Raw genomic sequence first — 25,978 nt, 5'->3', positions numbered from 1 at the left:
GAATTTAGAAATCTTGCCTTTACCTCTGTTCTTAGTAGAAAAACCTCTAATGTTTCTCTATTATATAATTCTAACTCTTAGTCTCAAATGAATACTTACTATCATGTTAATAAAAATCCTTCTATTCCATTAAAAAATGTTTAATATAATGAGTGATATGTACTATAAAGGCCTTTTTATATTTATTGATATGACAAAATAACATTACTTAATTGTTTTTATTGATGTGAATTATTTTGCTATGTTCATAATGTTAAATCTTTCTTGCATTTTTGGTTTAAATTAAACTTGATAAATAATTTTGATTTACTGTTATATTCTCTTTCTCAGCATTTTATTTAATATTTCTGTATCATTATTAATGATATTGAATCAGAACCATATTTGCCTCATTAAATGAATTAGAAAGCACACTATCTGTCTTTGAAAATAATTTCTACATATTGTTATATATTTTTAATTCTCCCTGATGTTCAGCTGGGCACATGACAATGTTTTTGTTTTATTTTGTTTTCCTTTTCTGTCTTTCTTTTCTATTGTTTTTTCTTAATTTGTATTCAATAAAAAAGGAAAGGAAAGAAAAAACCCACTGAAATAATAAATAAAATCAGGAGCTTGTTTTAAGAAAAAAAAATAGTTTCAATAATTTAGGGATTACTTGTTCTTTTAATGCTTAATAACCTTTACTTGTGAATTCATCTGGTCCTGGTGCCTTTTTATGTGAAAGTTTTTTAATGGCCTATTTTAATTCTTTTTTCTGAGTTTTGTTCATTTTGAGTCTGACATATATTCTGAATTCAAATATACCAAGGATAAGTCAAAAAAGAACTATAACTATAGGTCAACATCATTAATAATGATGCAAAAGTATTAAATAAAATTCTGGAAAATAGAACATAGTAGCAAATCAAAATGAACAATCAAGTAGGATTGATCAATAGATATGTGTTTGTGTTTATATGTATAATGTACATTATATGTACATATAATATAAACACGCACATACACACATATCCATACATACACACTCCTGTGGGGGTATGCTTATAGCTACAAAAGTTCTTGATTTTTTTTTATTGGCACTAAGAAGTTTTCTCCAGTAACTACTTGAGTAGCCACACCTGGGTAATCCACTAGAGGGCACTAACTCTCATCTTAATTTCACTTCATTAGTAGGAACTAGCTGCTCAATGCTAAAATGCTTTTGTACCTATGCAGGTGCATGCTTCAGACCGATAGTGCTCAACTTTTCCTTCTTGTGCTTCAGTTTAGGGTTCTGTCTAGATATATTAATAAAAATTCAGAAATCTCTCATGACTTGGCCCCCATCCCCATGAAATTTTCATCTTTTTTCTCAGTTTAATGCAACTCCAGAAGATTACTCACTCACATTTAAGTGATAGTGTCTATAGTGTCTCATATAGATTACTGTGTGCTTTACTAACGTAGAATCTCACTTAACAAAGTACAGTAAAGATCCAGAGCAGCATAGATGTTCGCAGCTAAAACTTCAGCTTCCTTCTCCCCCATCCACCATACTGGAAGCATCCAGGTCAAATGAGATATATTTTTTAAAATTATTTTCTAATTTCCTTAATTGTGAATTACACTTAATAATTTTCCTTTTTTTCTCTTGTTAGTATTCATTCAGAAATGTTAACATTGTTTGAGGATATAAATGTGCCTCTGAGGCTAATTTATTGTATTCTTTTGGGATTGGTGATAAAGTCTCACTGATTGATTTTCTAATTCTATAATTTAAAAAATTTAATTAAATACTATTTGGGATTTTTTCCCTCAAGATATTTTATTTTTCCAATTACATCTAAAGATAATTTTCAACATTTATTTTTGTAAGATTTTCAGTTCTAATTTTTTCCTCCCTCCTCCTCTTAACTTTTTCCCTTCCCAAGACAGCAGGCAATCTGATATAGGTTATATATGTGAAATCATTTTAAACATATTTCCATATTTGTCATGTTGTGAAAGAAAAATCAGAACAACACACGAAAAAGAAATAGCAAATAAAAAAGAGGTGAAAATACTATGCTTTGATCTGCATCCAGTTTCCATACCATAGTCTTCCCTCTGGATGAGAATGACATTTTCCATCCCAAATCTGTTGCAATTGTCTTGGATCACTACATTGCTGAGAAGTACCAAGTCTGTAATTGATCATCATACAATCTTGCTATTTTTGTATACATTGTATTTCTTCTTGACTACTTATAAAATCATCAGCTTCCTATTACACTTTTAAAGCTTGCCAATGATGAATCTGAGGGAATTAAATTAGGGATTCTATCTTATTGATATCCTGTGGATTCTATTGATTTGGTATATAATTTTTGTTTTTTAATATTTCTAATAAATAAGGAAATTTACTAGAAATGCTGAAAAACAAAAATGGTAAGTGGCAAGATTATTTTAGACTTCATAGTTTTAAAAAAAATGTCATAATTATTGTATTTTTCTCCTTGAATTGTACTCCAGATCGATCACTTTTTTCTATATACTTTAAAAATTTGTTGACTACTATATAATGTTTGTATTCATTTTTTTCTGTTGTGTTCCCTTTTAGAATAATTCTGCTTTTCATTAAACGTATTTTTTTTTTATTTATACCTCCACAGGTATTTCTTAACTGCCAGATTTCTTCAACATTGTCTTGTTTTGAAATTTTTTAGTAAATTCCTTTTTTAAAATTCACTTTGTGATGCTGATTTCATTTCCACTTTAATTTCTTCAACATGCTAATTATTTGTTTTGTTTGTAGAAAAGTCTAGTTTGGGTTTTTTTCAATACATTTTCTCTGGTGTTTTGGCTTTGATTCTATATTATCAGAGTATCAGAACTTTTATTTGTTTATTTCTATGAGTATTTTTCTCTCTCATGAACAATTTCATTTCAAGAGATTTTGGTAGTTTTACTTCTTTTTGTTTTTTTTTTTTTAATACTTTTTATGGAACCATTGAAACAATGGGCTCTCTTAAGATTCTTCACTTCTTCATCATCTTAGAAATCTCCATTTAATGGTGATGATTTACAGGCATCATTTCATTGTCTCCTTACAAACAATCCTAAAAGGGGATTTTTTTTTTTTCAGATTTCTTCCATTTCTGAAAACAATATACCTATTATTTTAAAAGGACAATGAGATTGCACTGGGCCTGAAATCGGGAAGACTCATCATCCTGATTTTAAATCTGACCCCAGACACTTATTAGCTGTATGACCCCGGGCAAGCCACTTTACTCCATTTGCCTCAGTTTCCCCAACTATAAAATGAAGTGGAGAAGGAAATGACAAACCCTTCCAGTATCTCTGGCAAGAAAACCCCAAATGGGTTCACCAAGAGTCAAATAGGACTGAAAAGTGACTGAACAAAACTAATATCATTTTTAAATTATTATGCCCATTTTTAAAGTTGAGAAAGCTGAGAGTCAGGAAAGGCAGGAAGCTTGTCCAAAGAAACTTGGGAATTACTGGAGCTGGAACTAACACATATCATTTTGATGAAATTCTGAGTATCATAACACATAAAGTTTTCCATTCAGTATTTTGGGGAGGATTTGTAAATACCCAGTGGTGCTCAGTGTGAGTTGAAGTTTCTCCTGCTTGGATGTTCATGATTATCCCCCTTCTGCAGGAAGTTCTTGAGGAGTGGCTCAACTGCCAGCGTGCGTGGTTGTACCTGGAGCCCATCTTCAGCTCAGAGGACATCACCAGACAGCTACCTGTGGAGAGTAAGCGCTATCAGACCATGGAGAGGCTCTGGAGGAAAATAATGAAGAACGCCAATGAGAACAGAGAGGTGGGCTTGGCTGGCAGGGACCAGCTGGGCTAGGGGAGAGGTAGAGCCCCACAACTGGGGTTGCAGCTGGGAAGACATCGGCAACAGCTCTACTGAGTATGGGCCTCCAACTGCCTGGGCTGTGTGTGCCAGGGGCTCTTGGGAGCCTTGGGAGGGCAGAACCACTCCTGGGTGGGAGCCATCTCACTTTTCTTTGGGCCCCATACTGGCCTCTTACTTTTTTTTAAGTTTATTTTTTTTATTATAGCTTTTTATTTACAAGATATATGCATGGGTAATTTTTCAGCACTGACCCTTGCAAAACCTTTTGTTCCAGTTTTTCCCCTCCTTCCCCCCTCCCCCTCCCCCAGATGGCAGGTTGACCAATTATGTTGTTAAATATGTTAAAATATAAGTTAAATACAATATATGTATACATGTCCATATAGTTATTTGCTGTACAAAAAGAATTGAACTTTGAAATATTGTACAATTAGCCTGTGAAGGAAATCAAAAATGCAGGCGGACAAAAATAGAGGGATTGGGAATTCTATGTAGTGGTTCATATTCATCTCCCAGAGTTCTTTCACTGGGTATAGCTGGTTCAATTTATTACTGCTCTATTGGAACTGATTTGGTTCATTTCATTGCTGAGGATGGTCAGGTCCATTAGAATCGATCATCATATAGTATTGTTGTTGAAGTATATAATGATCTCCTGGTGCTGCTCATTTCACTCAGCATCAGTTCATGTAAGTCTCTTCAGGCCTTTCTGAAATCATCCTGTTGGTCATTTCTTACAGAACAGTAATATTCCATAATATTCATATATCACAATTTATTCAGCCATTCTCCAATTGTTGGGCATCCACTCAGCTTCCAGTTTCTGGCCACTACAAAGAGGGCTGCCACAAACATTCATGCACATACAGGTCCCTTTCCCTTCTTTAAAATCTCTTTGGGACATAAGCCCAGTGGTAACACTGCTGGATCAAAGGGTATGCACAGTTTCATAACTTTTTGAGCATGGACCCACACTTAACACCATAAACCAAGATAAGATCAAAATAGGTCCATGATTTAGGCATAAAGAACGAGATCATAAATAAATTAGAGGAACATAGGATAGTTTACCTCTCAGATTTGTAGAGGAAGAAGGAATTTGTGACCAAAGAAGAACTAGAGATCATCATTGATCACAAAATAAAAAATTTTGATTACATCAAATTAAAAAGCCTTTGTACAAGCAAACTAATGCAACAAACTGGGAAAACATTTTTACAGTTAAAGGTTCTGATAAAGGCCTCATTTCCAAAATATATAGAGAATTGACTCTAATTTATAAGAAATCAAGCCATTCTCCAATTGATAAATGGTCAAAGGATATGAACAGACAATTTTCAGATGATGAAATTGAAACTATTTCCACTCATATGAAAGAGTGTTCCCAGTCACTATTGATCAGAGAAATGCAAATTAAGACAACTCTGAGATACCACTACACACCTGTCAGATTGGCTAAGATGAGAGGAAAAAATAATGATGAATGTTGGAGGGGATGTGGGAAAACTGGGACACTGATGCATTGTTGGTGGAGTTGTGAACCAATACAACCATTCTGGAAAGCAATCTGGAATTATGCCCAAAAAGTTATGAAACTGTGCGTGCATACCCTTTGACCCAGCAGGGCTATTACTGGACTTATACCCCAAAGAGATACTAAAGAAGGGAAAGGGAACTGTATGTGCTAAAATGTTTGTGGCAGCCCTGTTTGTAATGGCTAGAAGCTGGAAAATGAATGGATGCCCATCAATTGGAGGAGAATGGTTGGGTAAATTGTGGTATATGACTGTTATGGAATATTATTGTTCTGTAAGAAATGACCAGCAGGATGAATACAGAGAGGCTTGGAGAGACTTACATGACCTGATGCTGAGTGAAATGAGCAGAACCAGAAGATCATTATACACTTCAACAACAATACTGTATGAGGATGGATTCTGATGGAAGTAGATTTCTTTGACAAAGAGAAGATCTAATTCGGTTCCAGTTGATCAATGATGGACAGAAGCAGCTACACCCAAAGAAAGAACACTGGGAAAAGAGTGTAAACTGCTTGCATTTTTATTTTTCTTCCCTGGTTATCTTTACTTTCTGAATCCAATTCTTCCTGTGCAACAAGAGAACTGTTTGGTTCTGCACGCATATATTGTATCTAGGATATACTATAACATATTTAACATGTATAAGACTGTTTGCCTTCTAGGGGAAGGGGTGGAGGGAGGGAAGGGAAAAGTTGGAACAAAAGTGAGTGCAAGGGATAATGTTGTAAAAAAAAATTACCCAGGCATATGTTCTGTCAATAAAAAGTTACAATTAAAAAAATAATAACTTTTTGAGCATAGTTCCAAATCATTCTCCAGAATGGCTGGATGTATTCACAATTCCACCAACAATGCATCAGTGTCCCAGTTTTCGCACATCTCCTCCAGCATTCCACATTATCTTTCCCTGTTATTCTAGCCAATCTGACAGGTGTGTAGTGGTGTCTCAGAGTTGTCTTAATTTGCATTTCTCTGATTAATAATGACTTGGAGTATCTTTTCATATGGCTAGAAATAGTTTCAGTTTGTTTGAGAATCGTCTGTTCATGTCCTTTGGCCATTTATCAATTGGAGAATGACTTGATTTCTTATAAATTAGAGTCAATTCTCCATATATTTTGGAAATGAGGCCTTTATCAGAACCTTTGATTGTAAAAATGTTTTCCCAGTTTATTGCTTCCCTTCTAATTTTGTCTGCATTTGTTTTGTTTGTACCAAAACTTTTCAATTTGATATAATCAAAATTTTCTATTTTGTGATCAATAAAGATCTCTAGGTATTCTTTGGTCATAAATTCCTTCCTCCTCCACAAATCTGAGAGGTAAACTATCCTATGTTCTTCTAATTTGTTTATTTATTTAAAAAATTTTAATAGCCTTTTATTTACAGGTTATATGTATGGGTAACTTTACAGCATTGACATTGCCAAACCTCTTATTCCAATTTTTCCCCTCCTTTCCCCCACCCCCTTCCCCAGATGGCAGGATGACCAGATGTTAAATATATTAAAATATAAATTAGATACGCAATAAGTATACATGACCAAACCGTTATTTTACTGTACAAAAAGAATAGGACTCTGAAATATTGTACAATTAGCTTGTGAAGGAAATCAAAAATGCAGGTGGGCAAAAATATAGGGATTGGGAATTCAATGTAATGGATTTTAGTCATCTCCCAGAGTTCTTTCTCTGGGCGTAGCTGGTTCAGTTCATTACTGCCCCATTGGAGATGATGTGGTTGATCTCATTGCTGAGGATGGCCAGGTCCATCAGAACTGGTCATCATATAGTATTGTTGTTGAAGTATATAATGATCTCCTGGTCCTGCTCGTTTCACTCAACATCAGTTCGTGTAAGTCTCTTCAGGCCTTTCTGAAATCATCCTGTTGGTCATTTCTTACCGAACAGTAATATTCCATAATATTCATATACCACAGTTTATTCAGCCATTCTTCAACTGATGGGCATCCACTCAGTTTCCAGTTTCTAGCCGCTACAAAGAGGATTGCCACAAACATTCGTGCACATACAGGTCCCTTTCCCTTCTTTAGTATCTCCTTGGGACATAAGCCCAGTAGTAACACTGCTGGATCAAAGGGTATGCACAGTTTGATAACTTTTTGAGCATAGTTCCAAATTGCTCTCCAGAATTGTTGGATGTATTCACAACTCCATCAACAATGCATCAGTGTCCCAGTTTTCCTGCATCCCCTCCAACATTCCGCATTATTATCTTTCCCTGTCATTCCAGCCAATCTGACAGGTGTGTAGAGGTATCTCAGAGTTGTCTTAATTTGCATTTCTCTGATTAATAATGACTTGGAGCATCTTTTCATATGGCTAGAAATATTTTAAACTTCTTCATTTGAATATTATCTGTTCATATCCTTTGACCATTTATCAATTGGAGAATGGCTTGATTTCTTATAAATTAGAGTCAGTTCTCTATATATTTTGGAAATGAGGCCTTTATCAGAACCTTTGACTGTAAAAATGTTTTCCCAGTTTATTGCTTCCCTTCTAATATTGTCTGCATTAGTTTTGTTTGTACAAAAACTTTTCAGTTTGGTATAATCAAAATTTTCTGTTTTGTCATCAATAATGATCTCTAGTTCTTCTTTAGTCATAAATTCTTTCCTCTTCCACAGGTCTGAGAGGTAAACTATCCTGTGTTCCTCTAATTTGTTTATAATCTCTTTTTTTTTTATTTAATAGCCTTTTATTTACAGGATATATACATGGGTAACTTTACAGCATTAACAATTGCCAAACCTCTTGTTCCAATTTTTCACTTCTTACCCCCCACCCCTCCCTAGATGGCAGGATGACCAGTAGATGTTAAATATATTAAAATATAATTAGATACAATAAGTATACCTGACCAAAACGTTATTTTGCTGTGAAAAGAATCAGACTCTGAAATATTATACAATTAGCTTGTGAAGGAAATCAAAAATGCAGGTGTGCATAAATATAGGGATTGAATTCAATGTAATGGTTTTAGTCATCTCCCAGAGTTCTTTTTTCTGGGCATAGCTAGTTCAGTTCATTACTGCTCCATTAGAAATGATTTGGTTGATCTCGTTGCTGAGGATGGCTGATCCATCAGAACTGGTCATCATATAATATTGTTGTTGAAGTATATAATGATCTCCTGGTCCTGCTCATTTCATTCAGCATCAGTTCATGTAAGTCTCTCCAGGCCTTTCTGAAATTATCCTGTTGGTCATTTCTTACAGAACAGTAATATTCCATAATTTTCATATACCACAATTTATTCAACCATTCTCCAACTGATGGACATCCATTCAGTTTCAGTTTTTAGCCACTACAAAAGGGCTGCCCAAACATTCGTGCACATACAGGTCCCTTTCCTTCTTTATAATCTCTTGGGATATAATCCCAGTAGTAACACTGCTGGATCAAAGGGTATGCACAGTTTGATAACTTTTTAGCATAGTTCAAACTACTCTCCAAAATGGTTGGATTGTTCACAACTCCACCAACAATGCATCAATGTCCCAGTTTTCCGCATCCCCTCAACAATCATCATTATTTTTCCTGTCATCTTAGCCAATCTGACAGGTGTGTAGTGGTATCTTAGAGTTGTCTTAATTTGCATTTCTCTGATTAATAATGACTTGGAGCATCTTTTCATATGACTAGAAATAGTTTCAATTTCTTCATCTGAGAATTGTCTGTTCATATCCTTTGACCATTTTCAATTGGAGAATGGCTTGATTTTTTATAAATTAGAGTTAATTCTCTATATATTTTGGAAATGAGGCCTTTATCAGAACCTTTGACTGTAAAATATTTTCCCAGTTTATTGCTTCCTTCTAATCTTGTCTGCATTAGTTTTGTTTGTACAAAACTTTTCAGTTTGGTATAGTCGAAATTTTCTATTTTGTGATCAGTAATGATCTCTAGTTCTTCTTTGGTCATAAATTCTTTCCTCTTCCACAGGTCTGAGAGGTAAACTATCCTATGTTCCTCTAATTTATTAATAATCTCATTCTTTATGCCTAGGTCATGAACCCATTTTGACCTTATCTTGATGTACGGTGTTAAGTGTGGGTCAATGCCTATTTTCTGCCATACTAGTTTCCAATTTTCCCAGCAATTTTTGTCAAGCAGTGAGTTCTTATCCCAAAAGCTGGGGTCTTTGGGTTTGTCAAAGACTAGATTATTAAAGTTATTGACTGTTTTGTCCTTTGAACCTAACCTATTCCACTGATCAACTAGTCTATTTCTTAGCCAATATCAAATGGTTTTGGTAACCGCTGCTTTATATTATAATTTTAGATCTGGTACAGCTATGGCCTCTTATTTTCTACCTGGACCCTTGAGACTGGGGCAACCTCTTGCTAAAGATGCTAATCCTCCATCTTTCTGCTTTTCCTGTGACCTCTAGGTGATTAACGTATGTGCCGATCAAAGGCTACTGGACATTCTCCGAGACTGCAATAAACTACTGGACCTGGTTCAGAAAGGCCTAAGCGAGTACCTGGAGACCAAGAGAGCTGCTTTCCCCAGGTGGGTCTGGTTCCTTTTCTCCTGGCCTCCTTGTTAGGAGAGAGCAGGTTTGAAACAAGCACTGTGGATGCTCAGGGCTGGGAAAACCCACTGCTTGAGGCTGGAATGACCTAGAGAAGGCTCCTGGGCTGGTTGTGTGGCTGTTCTAGGCCTAGGAAAATGGAAGGAATCTTCTCCAAGAGGGGGCCAGTCCCCCGAGGTGACTGATCTTTGGGCAAATGAAAAGAAATCCTCGGGACATCTTTGACTTGAGGTTTGGGGTCAAACACACCAAGACAAACCCCTTAACAGGGAGTTAGAATGTTGAAGTTTTTCTGCATTCATCCCTTGCTTCCCTGAGCCATCCCTGAGGCTAACCCCCCCACCCCGGGCTCCTCACTGGGGTCTGGGGTCTAGTAGATGACCTTAGGATGTGAATTACTGACTGTTGACCCCAAAACATCTACCATGCAGACCTCTGGGACTTCACCCCTCTGCCTCTGCCTCTTCTGCAGATTCTACTTCTTGTCTGACGATGAACTGCTGGAGATCCTGTCCCAGACGAAAGACCCAACTGCTGTGCAGCCCCACCTCCGGAAGTGCTTCGAGAACATTGCTCGGGTAATTGGGGCTGGGGGCGTCCTATGAAGGATGGGAGAGAGAGCCTGGGAATAGGGGTGTGTCCGTTGAATACAAAAGACAACAGATTCCCCCCTCCCAAGACAGGAAGGAACCCCGCCCCCTCTTTGGACATGGGACTGAGGTACTTGGCTTTGGGGGCACTTGTGGAAGCACAACCCCCCTTCTTTCTCTGCTTCTATGTGAAAAGAGAACCATGGGCCATCCCTGCTAGGCTGTACTCTAGTGCAGCCAGACTCACTCTGTAAAATGGGATGAAATGGGCCCGGAGGACCCTCTGAGCTCTAGCATTCCAATGGACCCTGTGATTTCCGATTCTGCCTTTGGGACTATGAAGGCCTGGGTTCTGTTTCCTTTCTGATTCCTGAGTGAGAGCGGCCAGAAACACTCCAAGCTCCAGAGGCTTGGCAGGCCCATGTGGAGCCAGAAGCCTTCACTGAGGGAGGAGTGGATGTGGGCCTGTAGGCAGGGGTCCCCTGGCCTAGGCATGGCAGAAAGCAGCATCTCTGTTCCCCTTCCTTCTCCCACTCCCCCAGCTGCTTTTCCAGGAGGACTTGCAGATCACCCACATGTACTCCGGGGAGGGTGAGGAGGTCAGGCTCTCCTTTTTCATTTACCCTACGGGAAATGTGGAAGACTGGCTGCTGGAGGTGGAGCAGAGCATGAAGGCCAGTGTGCACGACTTCATCGAGCGGGCGATCCAGGCCTACCCCCAGGTGAGCCCCCATCCCCCCCACCAATGGGAAGGCCCTCCTATCCTTCTCTGCCTAGGCCACCCTGACCACTTTGTCCTTGGAGTTCTCACCGATGGAGGAAGTGACAGTAATAGTAATTATGAGGAGGAGGAGGACTCCTCATTCTATGGCACTTTGCCATGCTCTTTTCTCCCCATGAATTCATAAGGCAGGGAGGATGAATATTTTTTCATTTGATTTTATGATTGAGAAAACTACAACCAAAAAACTTAATATGTGTCAGAACTGGACTCAACCCAGGTCTTCAGCTCCATGACCCTGGCTTGACCAGTGCTCCATTTTAGAGGTTTCTTGAACATCTCCCTTGGGAATCTGGAATGTTTTTTTAAAAGGAAATTCTAGAAAGTTTCCAAATTTGGGGAGAGATGTCAAGGTACAAGGTATCTGGAGTCAGAAGACCTGGAATAAAATCTGGCTTTGCCACTTATTTGTTGCTTATGGGCTTATGGACAAGACACTTGGGTCTCCTTCCTTCAGCTTCTGCATCTGTAGAATGAGGGGAAGAGACAAACCTTTCCAGCCCTAAATCAAAAACTTATTGGCTTTCTAAGAATTTCTGGAAGCTCCTAAGAGTCTTAACATGAGCCTATTTTTCATGAAGACTTGGTGGCATAAGAGTGAAGAGGTCAATCACACAGCAACTTGAAAGGAAGAGGTCTTATGGGGAGGAGAGTTAGTGCAAACAAAGCTCATCAATCCTTTGTTTGTGCGTGCGTGTGTGTGTTTCTATTTTTAACAAAATTTTATTTTCCCCAGTTACATGTAAAACAGTTAACATTGCAATATTCTTTTTCGTTTAAAAAATTTTTTTCTTAAAAACCATGTTAGGAGAGAAAAGGGAAAAACCATGAGAGAAAAAAAATAACAGAAGAAAAAAAATTGAACAAAGCATATGCTGATTTACATTGTCTCCATAGTTCTCTCTCTCTGCTGTTTCTGGATGATGTTTTCCTTAGAAAGTTTATTAGAATTGCCTTGGATCACTGAACTGCTTGAGAAGAACCAAGTACATCATAGTATACATAGCTATTGCTGTGTACAGTGTTTTTCTGGTTTTGTTTGTTTTGCTTAGCATCAGTTCATGTAAATCTTTTCAAGCCTTTCTTAGCCTGTTTGCCATTGTTAATATAATAATATTCCATTACTTTCATATACCATAACTTGTTCAGCCATTCCCTAATTGATGGGCATATACTCATTTTCCAGTTCTTTGCCACCACAAAAAGAGCTGCTACAAACATTTTTGCACATGTAGGCCCTTTTTCCTCTTTTATGATTTTTTTGGGATACAAGCCCAGTAATGGCACTGCTGGGTCAAAGGATTTGAGTAGTTTTTAAAAATTTCTTTATTTTTATTTTGAACTTAATGGCAAAATGTACATTTGCATGTTCTTTTTAAAAATAATAATAGCTTTTTACTTTTCAAAATACATGCAAAGTTAGTATTCAACATTCATCTTTGTAAAACCTTGTGTTCCAAAATTTTCTGCCTTCCTCTCCACTTCCTCTCCTCCCAGACAGCAAGTAATCCAATATAGGTTGAACACATGCAATTCTTCTAGACATATTTCCACATTTATCATGATGCACAAGAAAAATCATTTCAAAAGGGAAAAAAATAAGAATCAAAGCAAGCAAACAACAAAAAGGGTGACAATGCTATGTTGCGATCCACATCAGTCTCCACAGCTCACTCTCTGGATACAGATGACTCATCACAAGACCATTGGAACTGGCTTGAATCATCTCACTGTTGAAAAGAGCCAAGTCCTTCACAATTTGTCATCATATAATCCTGCTGTTGCTGTGTATAATGATTTTCTGATTATGCTCATTTCATTTAGCATCAATTCATGTCAGTCTCTCTAGTCCTCTCTGAAATCATCCTGTTGATCATTTTTTATAGAACAATTATATTCCATAACAATCATATGCCATCAGTTGGATATGAGTATCCACTTAGTTTCTAGTTTCTTGCCACTACAAAGAGTACTGCTACAAACATTATTGCACATGGGGGTCCTTTTCTTGCCGGATCAAAGGCAATTTTTATCAAAGGCAGTTTTATAGCTCTTTGGGCATAGTTCCAAATTGTTCTCCAGAATGGTTGGGTCTGTTCACAATTCCACCAACAATATATTGGTGTTCCACTTTTCCCATAATCCCTCCAACATTTATCATTATCTTTTCCTGTCATCTTAGCCAATCTGATAAGTGTGAGGTGGTACCTCAAAGTTGTTTTAATTTGTATTTCCCTAATCAATAGTGATTTAGAGAATTATTTCATATGACTATAGATAGCTTTAATTACTTCATCTGAAAATTGTCTGTTCATACCCTTTGACTGTTTATCAATTGAAGCCCATCCATGCTAGACCAGACAAAACATGCTTTTTTTTTCAGACCCTGAGGACTGACTGGGTCTTAAATTGGCCGGGTCAGGTGACCATTGCTGGCTGTCAGACTTTTTGGACAAAGGAGGTGTCAGAGGCCCTGGAGGCCGGGGACTTAGAGAGCCGACTCTTCCCCCAGCTCTCAGCTCAGGTAGGAGAGCGGCAGCCCTCCCTTAATCTCACACTCTTGGGAAGGACCCTGTTCTCCACTGGCTGTCATTATCCTGGAAATAAACTGCCTTCTCTGTAATGACACTCACACCGCCAGCCCTCTCAAAAAGCAAATGAGAGAAGCCATTCTGTCTATTCCAATCTAAGTCAGCCCCCATTCACTGAGCTGCTACTGTGTACAAGACCTTGTCTTGGACTGTGGGTAACCAAGAGGAAGATGGTAGACAGACCTGTTCAGAGAGACCAGTGTCTGGCCTGGACCTAGTGCTTGATAAAAGCTTGTTGCCATATACTGGTATAGGAAATGATGCTTGCAGATCTTTCCAGTTGTGGTCTGAACCTTGGGAACACTTAAAAGTAAAGAAAAGGACAATCACTCATGGTTCTGAATAGTGAAAATATCAGGGGAAAGGAAGCTAGCTCCTCGAAGGCCTTTTTCTCCTAGCCCCAAACCATATAATTAACATCATCTCTCCCACGTAGGAAAATGCAGCATTCCCTTCCCATCTCTCTTCTTCAGCTGTCCATTGTCACAAATACAAACCAGTGGACCTGGTTCCCTGAATGCCTCCCGCCCATTCAATTGAATGTCTGTTGACTCCCATTTTCTGTCTTTTTGTGCTTCCAAGCCCTATCAGCTTGGATGCTCCAGAAATAGAGATGGGACGAGTGGATGGAGCTGATATTCCCTTGACTGGCATCAGGAAAGAGGCTGAGTGACCCTCTCTTTCCCTCTAATCCTTCAGCTGCAGGATCTGGTGGCTCTCGTCCGAGGGAAGCTGTCTAGAATGCAGAGAGCTGTGTTGTCTGCGCTAATTGTCATTGAGGTTCATGCTAAGGATGTGGCTGCCAAACTGATAGATGAGAAGGTGGTCAGTGTGAATGACTTTGAGTGGATCTCCCAGCTGAGGTAAATAACCACCTTTCTTTTTTTTATAATAGCTTTTTAATTTCAAAATACATGCAAAAATAGCTTTCAACATTCTTTCCCTGCAAAACCTTGTGTTCCAAATTTTTTCCCTCCCTTTCCCTCTCCTCAAACAGCAAGTAATCCAATATATATTAAATAAGTACAATTTTCTAAACATATTTTCATATTTATCATGCTACACAAAAAAATCAGATCAAAAAAGGAAAAAAAGTGAGGAAGAAAAAAAAAAGCAAGGAAAAAACAAAAAAGGTGAAAATACTACATTGTGGTCCACATTCAGTCCCCACAGTCCTCTCTCTGGGTGCAGATGACTGTCTCTCTTATCACAAGTCTATTGGAATTGTATCACCTTATTGTTGAAAAGAAAGTTGGCTATCAGAGTTGATCAAGGTATAATCTTGTTGCTGTGTACAGTGTTCTTTTGGTCCTGCTCATTTCACTCAGCATCAGTTCCTGTAAATCTCTCCAAGCCTCTCTGTATTCATCCTGCTGGTCATTTCTTACAGAACAATAATATTCCATAACATTCATATACTACCCAACCATTCTCCAATTGATGGGCATCCACTTAGTTTCCAGTTTCTGGCCACTACAAAAAGGACTGCCACAAACATTTTTGCACATGTGGGTCCCTTTCCCTCCTTTAAGATTTCTTTGAAATATAAGCCTAATAGTAACACTGCTGGGTCAAAGGGTATGCACAGTTTGATAACTTTTTGAGCATAGTTCCAAACTACTCTCCAGACTGATTGGATCCATTCACAACTTCACCAACAATGCATCAGGGTCCCAGTTTCCCCACATCCCCTTCAATATTTATCTTTATCTTTCCCTGTCATCTTAGCCAATCTGAGATGTGTGTAGTGGTACATCAGTATTATAAATGACTACCTTTCTCAGCTGGACCAACTCCTCTCTGTTGCTGTGGTGAACTGAACAGACAGATAGAGCTGGTAGCAAACCAGCAAATAAAGTGGATGCAAGGGGAAGGTTGGGTCAGAGGAGCCAAGGTATGACCGGGGCTGGGGGTGGGGGGATGAGGTGAGGGGCTGGGCCAGGCAGAAGAGGGGGGCTGGTGATCCAGATGTCATCAGTCAGAACAAGACAGTGGTCAAAGCCGGGAGGCAGATGCCAAGAAACCAGGGAAGTGGAGCAGACAGGATAGGGACTGCACTGTTGTTTGACTGGTGTAAGGAGACTTGCGCTCCTACATCGATTGGCACTTTCTCTACGATGCCCAATATGCTGAGAGGTTTTCAGAGTCACACAGTCAGAATTTAGGTTCTCCTGCCTCTGAGGTTTGCTCTCTATCTATTAGACTATGATGCTTCTCTTTTTTAATTAAAAAATCTCAACCCCCCCAATTCTGAAACCAACAAAATCCCCAAAGTCCCAATTTAGGCACACAATTTAAACCATTTCCAATAATGATATTTTTATACAAAACAGTGGCTTTTCTTCTTTATCCTCACCTTTTTTCCTTTTAGATCTAAAAATTTGTTTGACTTTTTATTTAGTTACAATGTATAGGTTTTCATAATCTGCTTTCTGTGCCTTGATAATTCATCAAAATCTTGCCATACTTCTTTGTTTCCCTTCCATTTGTTATTTTGCAAGGACAAGCAGTTTTTCATTCTGTGGATACATCAAAATGTGTTTGGACATCCCCTGGTTGAGGCTTCTTCCATGCTTTATACGGGGCAGAAGCCAGTTTTGGACATAACCTGCAATGTAGCTGTTACCCACATCCAGCAGACCCTGCTGCAGACACAGATGGGTTCTGGCCTTCTTAGTTATCTTTCAGTGCCATTCCCGACACAGCTATTCAGTGGTTGGCAGTCATCAGTGATGACTGATATATTCTTGGTGCCATTTGGAGCCCCCCAGGACCCTCCATAGGGTAACCCAAGAATGCTCAGGGTGGCCTGAGTGGACTAAAGTGATAGCATAAGAATAGGAGAAGGAGTGAAGGGGCAGGAGTTCCATCCCACAGATCCTGACCCAGATGAGGATTTCTGCAATAGCCTGCTCACTACCAGGAGAATCTTGACATGTGAGAAATGGAGAATGATTAAAAACTCTCAGAGAGAATAGGACCAGGCTCTGTACTCTTCTGGAATTCTGCCAATTTTGGACAAATGCAGTGATGTATCCAGCCCACAAAAATAATTTAGCACCACTGGCTTGCATAAAAATTGAGGAAATTTACCTTGTAGAACATATCATCTGGCTGCTAAAGTATAGCACCTTGAAAAGGTCTAGATTTAGGGAACCAAAATGAGATTAGGGTTTCTGGTGGTCAGGGAGTTAAATGATAAAGTCTAGTGGCAGGTTTGGAGTTCAGGGAACCAAATGGAGAGGTTTGGCTCCCCTGCACCCACTTGGGATTTGGCGCAAGGATAGGGAGTTTTGTGGACTCAGAATTTACAGACCCAAAAACCTAGCTTGATAAAAGAGGTTTATTACAGGGATTGGGAAGTAAGGTTAGAAATCCTGATAGAGAGGCATAAAGTCTGGTTAGGGAAATAGGTGAGGATAAAGAAAGGGTGGCACTGGAAAAGAATATTATTCCAGTGGGCAGATCTATGGAAAATGGAGTTTTGCACTGAGAATGCAGTTCTCAGTGGACAGAAAGTCCTGGCAGCAAAGGGAGCTATCAAGGTCCATCTGCAAAGGACTTTAGTTGATGGAATCTATTATATTGAGTGTCTTGGTTGAGGTTGAGATAGCCCAAGTTGGCTCAGCTCAATGAGTTTCTTTCTAAATAACAGAATGGAACTGTTTGTCCCTCGGCAGGGTCCCTCACTGAGGCAGAGTTGAAGGAGATTTTTCTCCTTCAAGGATTTTTAGAGTTTCGGGGTCCCCTCTTCAACCTGACTGTGCACCCCAAAAAGTCAGATCATTTTCTGATGCTCCTTCTTCTCCTTCCCCCAAGATGACCATTTTCTGCCCCAGAATCTGAACTCAGTCTTCTAAATCTCTAGGTACTACTGGACCAAGAATGACTTATTCATCCGTGCAGTCAATGCTGAATTCATCTATGGCTACGAGTACCTGGGCAATAGTGGGCGCCTGGTGATTACCCCCCTGACAGACAGGTAAAGGAGGCCTCTATTGGGCCCACTGTCTTGAGCAGTAACCACCCGGCTACATTTTTGCTGGCTTTCTCTCTATCTTAGAGGTTTCACCTCACTTTCTATAACACCTTGGTTCCTAGAAACCTGGCTTATAGGGGATGTTAGTGTCAGCTGGATCTAGTGAAGCCCGTGGCTAATAGGAGCTGGGGTGCGGATTGAATGATTTTTAGCTTGGAGAACAGGAAAAAGCCAAAAGAAGAAAGGTTCCAGCTCAGTTGAGGTCAGGAACTTGATGTCCTGAGACAAACCAGAAACCAGGCAGACTGCTCAGTGGGCAGGAGACAGGAATCATCGCCAGAAATCCACAGCAGTGTTCCCGAGGTCTGGTGGGTTGTAGTGGGCTGAAACTCCAAAAAGGTGTGCTTGAATCAGACAATGAGGGCTTAGGGCTAATTACCTATTCTTGTGAGACAATGACTCTATTAGCATATGTTTGGATAAATGGTTCTCCTCACCTTTGGGGCTTGCTGAATGTTTGATGTTAAGATAATGAGGGGCAAGGATTGGAGGGTGGAGGGACAAAGGGCAGAGGCACTTGGCAGAAGGATGAAGAGGAGAGAAGTTGGTGACTGGACTCCAGAATCCAGGATTTTGCTTGCTTGTCTCCTTCACTTCTTTCCTTAAAGACCAAGGACTCCTGACTCTGGCTGACCCTGAGGCCCTCCAGGCTAGCCTGCACTTTACAGTGGGTGGAATGTGTCGGCTTCCAGGGGTCTGGTGTCAGATGCAAGGATCCAAAGTAGAGAGAGAGTGATCTTGGGGAATGTATTCTAGGATGCCAGACTGGACCTTGTCCTTAAGGGACTCCCATTTAGCACAAGAGCCTCCCCGCCATCACCACTTTCATGCTGATTCCAAGCTCTTGTGGGTCTTGTCTTTCTTCAGTCTAGTGATGGAGTTGGGTCAGGTGGTCTCTGAGTGTGGGTCAGTGTGGGCCTTCTGATTGGCCTAGCCATGAATAGCCAGGAATGAGCCAGGACAGAGGGCTTTGGGGGCCTAAGCCCATGTTTAGGCCTCGAGGAGCAGGAATGGCGGCTTGGAGCCTTGCTTTATGTGTACTGCATTTCCACTGAGTGTGGTCAGAGGCAAATTGACAAAGCTCTCTGAGACCTACCTTTTACTTCTGAGAGCAGTTGTGAGGAACAGATGGGAAAGGTGGGCAGCATATCCTGCAAACCTGGATGTTTTCCCCCCACATTACCTGATTATTCTTTGCTCTTTCCTTCCTGTAGGTGTTATCTGACTCTTACTGGGGCCTTGCACCTCAAATTTGGGGGCGCTCCTGCTGGCCCTGCAGGGACTGGGAAGACAGAAACAACCAAGGACCTGGGGAAAGCCTTGGCCATCCAGACAGTGGTGTTCAACTGCTCCGACCAGCTTGACTTCATGGCCATGGGCAAGTTCTTCAAAGGTCTCGCTAGGTGAGAGTCCCATTTCAGAAGAGTGGGGGGAGAAGCCCCTCGGGAGGTGTGCCCCTTGGAGCTTTGACTGAGGAGACTGAGGAGTTTTGTCCCAATGACGCAGAAGCAGTAGCCAGAGAAGGAGACATTGCAGGAGAGGAAGGGGGAGAGGGCAGTAGGGAGAAGACTTCTGAAGGACCTTTCAGGCACCTTCCTTCACTCGAGGAGCTGTCCCCCAGAAGAGAGATGAGACATTTCCTGGTGGACTGATGGGTGGGAGCTCAGTGCTGTCTACTGCCTGCTTGTCTGTCGAGGCCACAGAGGCCACAGAGGGCTCGATGTTCCTCTGGATTTTTCCAACTCTGAGATTCTGGGACTCTTTCCTTTGGATCGATGCCCATGATGTGTGTATAAAAAACGGCATTATCGGTCCCAGGGCTGTTGCCACGGCTGAAGGATGAGGAAGGGCTGACCCCTTGTCCTGCTTCCCAGCCCAGCACATGAGAGAGTGTGGAACCCCAACTGGGATGTGCCATTGTCCTAGATCGCTGGCTCTTGTATTGTGGCTTGTAATTCCCAGGCTCCGGGAATACAAAGATGGAAAAGAAACTCCTCCAGTGAGGAGGAGGAAGTAGAGGAAGACAGATCTAGTCTCAGATAGTTGTCTAGAACTGTTGGAGTACAGGCTGTGTGGACGGAAGTGAGGGCCAGGTGGGGGCCAGCCCCTGCCACTAGCTCGGTTATAGGTAAATAGGAACCATGAGAAAAGGCTACATGTATTTTTCATGCAACCTTCTTATGGTTTGCAAAGTGCTTCCCATCTGCTGTCTCATTTGATCCCTACAACAACTTCTGTGGTGGACGCTTTTGTTATTCCCATTTTACAGATGAGGAAGCTGAGGCTGAGAGAGGCTGAGGGGCAGCTCTGAACTCACCTCTTCCTATAGCCGAGTGACCCCTGTTGTGTGCCCGCCAGCTGGCCTCGGCTTTCTTAGTTGGTAGTTGGGTGAGGGGCAGCCAGGTGCCCTGGATAGCGGTCAGGATCAGAGTTGAGGAGACCTCGGTCCCACCCTGGCTGGGCGACCCTAGGCAAGTCACCTGGTTCTGCTTGCCAGAGTATCCTCCTCTGTAAAATGAGCTGGAGACGCACATGGCACATTCCTCCAGGATCTCAGCCAAGATGCCCTCAAAGGGGGTCCCGAAGGGTCAGGCAGGACCAAAACGACTGAGGAGGGAAGAACTGGACAAGAGAGCCAGAGGTCACTTGGTGGTCAGGGCCAGAACTCCAGCCCTGCAGAGCAAGTGGAACCATGGCCCTGCCTCCCCCTGACTGGAGGGAGCACCAGACTGGGGCGCCGTCACCCATACAGGAGGGACTGGTTCTGGGCCCGGCCGTGGGGAGCCCAGACTCCTGGCCCTCCCTGAGGGACACATGGCTGTCCCGGGCGAGCCCCCAGGGAAGCTCCCGGACCCAGCCGAGGTTCTGGCTCCTGTCCCTCCTGTCCCTGGGGAGAAGGGGAGAAAGGTGCGCCTGGGGCCAGGCTGTGGGGGTAGAGAGCAGAGAGGGGCGGCCAAAGGGAGGACAGCTTTCTCAGTGTCTGCTTTCCCTCCTGGGGCCCTGGCCAGCATCAAACGGCGTGGCACCCCCTAGTGGGCAAGAAGAGTCTGTCACAATGGAAGCGTGGGGCCGGTCTTTGGGGGTGCGCCCTCCTCTCGGGTCTGCACCCTCCTCCCGGGTCTGCACCCTCCTCCCTGGCCTGTGCCCGCCTCCCCGGCCAGGGCCCTCCTCCCCGGCCTGGGCCCTCCTCCCAGGCCTGGGCCCTCCTCCCCGGCCTGCACCCTCCTCCCCGGCCTGCGCCCTCCTCCCCAGCCTGCACCTTCCTCCCAGGCTCTCTGTCTTCCCCACTCCTCTCCGTTGTCTCTTGCACCCAGTTGTGAGCATTTCTCCTCAGAGCTCTGGTCAGAGAGAGCTGGCGAGGACCTGAGTTCGGATGCTGGCAGGGTGCGGAGAGAGACAGACTGGGCTGGAGGAAAGCTGGCAAGAGCCGGTCTGTAACTGTGGCCCAGGAGGGCACGGGGAACGAGGTCCCAGGCCGGGTGGTGGAGGGGTGGCGGCGCGGTCCCACCAGGGGAGCTGAGGGCTCTGCACTGGAGACTGGTTCAGGAGAGGGTTTCAGAGGCTTGCTGGGTTTCCCTTTGTACTCAAAGACTCAGCATCCGGCTCCATGGCTTCCTGCCCGGGCTGGAGGGAGTTTGGTGCCCCAGGCCACAGAACTCAGTAACTATAGAGTGAATCCCTGTTCAGTCTGTACTGCTGGGTGGACATGGGGAGGGCAGGAGATACAGAGCTGGGCTAGGAGCCGCCCGGGGAGCGAGGGCGCATCCCTGTGGCCAGGCCTCTGTCCTGGGGCACAGAACTGCAGCAGAGCCCTCTGGCCGAGAGAGGGGCCCGGTCGGGGCCGTCCTGTCTGCCCGAGCTGAGCCAGGGGGCACGGGGGGGGGGGGGGGGGGGGGGGGGGGGGGGGGGAAGACGGACGCTGGGCTCAGGGCCCGGACACTGCCCCTGACCAGGCTCACTCTGCACTTAGCTCCGGGGCGTGGGCCTGCTTTGATGAGTTTAACCGCATCGATGTGGAAGTGCTGTCTGTGGTGGCTCAGCAGATCACTACCATTCAGAAGGCTCAGCAGCAGAGAGTGAGTAGGGGAGCCCTTGGAGAAGACCCCGCCTCACTGCATCTCACAGCCTCTTGTCTTTGGGAGTTACTGGAACCTCTTTATTTACAGACACCCCAGCTCTCTTCTCCCCCTGCACTCCCTCAGTTCTCAGTGAAATTGTCTTAAAAAGGGAATTGGGTTTATTGGCTCACCTGCCCATCCTGCAGACGTTGTCGGGCACCCCCGTATGTCCCGTGCCGTGGGGGGCAGCCCGAGGAGTTGTGGGAGCAGGAGCAGGGCCCGATTCTCAGGCAGAGAGCCTGCCCAAAGGGCTCCTGCATTTTGCTGCCGGTGGATTTGGAGCGTCTGTATCAGCACAGAAGTGTTTAAATTGTTCAGTGAATCTGAGTATCTCGGAATTACCCTCCGAGGGTCTCTGTGGGAAGAGGCTTGGGAAGAAGCCATCACACAGAAAAGTGGGAGGATGGCGGGTGTCGGGTCACGTGTCGGGCCACGGGGAGCAACTTTGGTCCCTGGGAGACAAGCGGGCTTCTCGGAAGCCTTTCTAAGGGCCTTCCCCAGGAAGGCTGAGTGTGCTCTCTTTGTAGGTAGATCGCTTCATGTTTGAGGGAGTTGAAATCCCTCTCGTCCCCTCGTGCGCTGTGTTCATCACTATGAATCCAGGCTACGCTGGGCGTACTGAGTTACCGGACAACTTGAAGGTGAGTCCCATGAGTGCTGGAGCCCCGGAGGCAGCAGGCACTGGTTGATCGGGCTTCTCCTCCATGCTGTACCCGGCAGGCTCTGTGGGCCGGGAGAAGGCACCTCTTCTCTGGATCGGTTCCCCATTTATTTAGTGGGGGACCATGTTGATAACAATAGTGTCCTGGGTGATCTCATGGGCACAAGAGAATGGATTTGAGGGTAATTCAAAAAGTATGTTATGACTCACTCGGTTAGCCTTCCTGCTCATATCTCTTCCTGATGGGCTTTCCCTGTTGGTATTTATGGATTAAAATTCAACACAATTCCCTTCTACAGATATTTATTTATTAAGGATCTGTGCTGGGCACAGAGACAAAAATGAAACTTTTTCCATCAAAGAGTTTGTTATATTCCACGTGTGGGGATACAGGGTGGATTTAAGTAAACAAATACAAAGTATATACAGAACTAATACTAGTAGGTCAGAGTGCTAGTAACTCGGGGAAATCAAGAAAGGTCTTGAGTCGGCAATCCTGCGGTGTGTGCTGGCTAAGTGTTGAAGGAAGCTAGGGACATAAGAGGAGAGATGCAATGTCTTGTACGGAACAGCTGTATTTGGGTTAGAACAGAAGTTTTATGGAGGAGATGAACATGAAGTAACACTGGGAAGAGAAGTAGGATCCAGACGGGAGGAACTCTCAGTACATCAGGCTGATGATTTGTACCTTACTCTGGAGGCAATTAGGAAGCTAGAAAAGATTTTTGCTGCGTGACAAGTTGCTTCACCCTGTGTGCCTCAGTTTCCTCATCTATAAAATGAGTCAGAGAAGGAAATTGCCAGCCACTCCAGTATCTTTGCTGAGAAAACCCCAAATGGGGTCAAAATGTCAGTTGTGACTGAAGTGACTGAACAGCCATGAAAATAGTTTTTGAGCAGGAATATTAATTTAGCAACAGGGTGAAAGATAGATTGTGAAAGAGTGAAATTAGGAAGCTGTTCTACTAGTGGAGGTGAATGGGAACCTGAGCTGAGGAAGAACTGTCTGTGTAGAGAGAATGGGGCAGATGGAAGAGAGATTAAGAGGGAAGCTCAGGGAGGCTTCTTGTCAGCTAACAGAGGGATGGGGAGGAGGTAAGGGGGACCCACGATGAGACTTGGAGCTCCTAAAGGTCATGGACTGTCTTTTCCCTTTTTTTTTAACTTCTCATGCCAAGCACAGTGCCTGGAACACAGAAGATTCTTAATAGATGTTAAGGATGCATTGGAGTTGGATAAATGGGGATTGGAGGCATTTTCACTGGGGGCAGACCTGCCCTTCCATGGCACAGGCCGTGTGTAGACCTGTGTTCTTCTGACCGCTCTAGCTGCTCCTCAGTAACTGCCAGCGGGTCCACTCGGGTTCCAGGACCAGCAGCATCCTGGCTGCTTCCTACCTTTGCAGGCTTCCCTCACCTTGCTCCCTTCCCCACAGGCTGGGCTGCAGCTCAGCCTTGCAGATGACACTCCATCATGAGTAATCTCCAGGCCTCTGGCCTCTGACACGCCTGCTGTCCAACGCCACCTTTTCTCCCTCCATCAGAATGGTACCTTTTTGAGCCTGGGGGCTGCTTCCTTTGGTGCCAGGCCCATGCTTGTTGATTGGGGGGTTTTGTGGCACAGGATGGGTAACCTTAAGCTTCCTTGAAGGGCACACCTTCTGAAGGGCAGAATGGGCCTTGAGGAGAGTCACACTGCAGGCCCAGGTATAGAATAAGCCTCTTTTCCCCACCCCTACCCCATGCTGGTGGTCTGGGCCCTGCTGGATGGGCCTGAGGACCTGGCCCTGCTCTCTGTGCTCCCTTAGGCCCTCTTCCGCCCCGTGGCTATGATGGTCCCAGACTACACCATGATTGCCGAGATCTCCCTCTACTCTTTTGGGTTCAGCGATGCCAAGGTCCTGGCCAAGAAGATCACCACAACATTCAAGCTGTCTTCGGAGCAGCTCAGCTCCCAGGTGAGCCCGATGCCCCAGAGTGGTGAAGGGAGCCAGGCCCAGGGCCTGGCTGGGCTTGGTCTCACTCCTCCGGCTGTCCCACCCAGCTCTTCCCAGAGGGTGGGGAGCAAGGGGGGTGCCCCCACCAGAGCTCCCATGGGCCAGGGCATAAGGCTCCCAACAGGTAGGTTAGGAGGGGAATGATGGCTTCCAAAGAGAAAGCCTGAGACTGTTCTAAAGGGAAACTTCCCAAAATAAAGCTGAGCTAAAGGTAACACAGGCAGATGATTATAGCTATGTACATGGTCTAGCTTCTCAGTTCTATAGTAAATCTGATTTCATTTAACTCAGCGATCAGACTGTGTTTGAATTCCCAGCTGATGTGTCTCTACCTGTTTCTTTTTTCCATTTTTAAAAGACAGAACTTAAAAAAAATCACAGTATTTCCTGATATCAGCCACCCTTATAAGGAAAAAACAAACAAAACAATTTAACAGATCTGAAAAATCAACCAAGACTGACTACTGAGAGAAAAGATACATGTTTCCTCTTCTTCCTGTAGCCAAGATTATTTATTGTACTTACTCTGAGTCTAACTCCTTTTAATTTTGTCTTCATTTATATCATTTTAGTCACGGGGTATATGGTTTTCTTGGCTCTCTTTTTTTCATTTTGCATCATTTAATTCAAGTCATCCCATTTTTCTCTCAATTCTTTTATATTTGTCCTTTCTTACAATGCAGCAACATTCTGTCATATTTATAAATCAAAAATTGTTCAGTGCTTCTGTAATCAATGGACACTTCTATACTTTGCTTCTAGTTTTTTTTTCTTTCCCACTACAAAGTGTTGCTAAGAATATTTGTTTTATATCAGATTTTTATTTCAGTCTTAAATTTCTTTGGATCATATTCTCAGAAGTGAGATTGCTGGGTCAAAGGGTATAAAGAGTGAAATGACTTAATTTAATAATTCCAAATTGTTTTAAGAAATGGCTCCACCAAATTTTCTCCTGTGCCTGTCTCCCTATAGCCCTGCAATGTTGATTGTTCTCATTTTTTTTTACTTAATAGTATTTTATTTTTCCAATAACATGTAAAGATAGTTTTCAACATTCATTTTCATAAAATTTTGAACTCCAATATTTTCTCCTGTCCCTTCTCTCTTCCTTACCCAAGATAGGAAGCAGTTTGATATGTTATATGTACAATCATATTAAACATCTTTTCATATTAATTGTGTTGTGAAAGCATACTCAGAACAAAAGGGGAAAATCACGAGAAAGGAAAAAAAAAACACCAAAAA

At 42.8% G+C, this 25,978-nt stretch overlaps 1 protein-coding gene across 1 annotated transcript in view; it reads left to right on the top strand.

Moving 5' to 3' along the window:
* Positions 1-25,978, top strand: part of DNAH1 (dynein axonemal heavy chain 1) — a 138,494-nt gene that overhangs the window by 47,926 nt on the left and 64,590 nt on the right. The window contains exons 22-32 of the mRNA XM_031958068.1: positions 3,650-3,814; positions 9,814-9,935; positions 10,430-10,535; positions 11,090-11,269; positions 13,712-13,852; positions 14,619-14,782; positions 17,788-17,901; positions 19,173-19,361; positions 21,929-22,034; positions 22,604-22,717; positions 24,545-24,694. Of these exons, the coding sequence (XP_031813928.1) occupies positions 3,650-3,814; positions 9,814-9,935; positions 10,430-10,535; positions 11,090-11,269; positions 13,712-13,852; positions 14,619-14,782; positions 17,788-17,901; positions 19,173-19,361; positions 21,929-22,034; positions 22,604-22,717; positions 24,545-24,694 (1,551 nt within the window). The remainder of the gene's footprint in view (positions 1-3,649; positions 3,815-9,813; positions 9,936-10,429; positions 10,536-11,089; positions 11,270-13,711; positions 13,853-14,618; positions 14,783-17,787; positions 17,902-19,172; positions 19,362-21,928; positions 22,035-22,603; positions 22,718-24,544; positions 24,695-25,978) is intronic.

Source organism: Sarcophilus harrisii, chromosome 1 (assembly GCF_902635505.1).
Source record: "Sarcophilus harrisii chromosome 1, mSarHar1.11, whole genome shotgun sequence".
Classification (NCBI taxonomy): Eukaryota; Metazoa; Chordata; class Mammalia; order Dasyuromorphia; family Dasyuridae; genus Sarcophilus; species Sarcophilus harrisii.
This window is presented reverse-complemented; position numbering and strand designations above follow the sequence as displayed.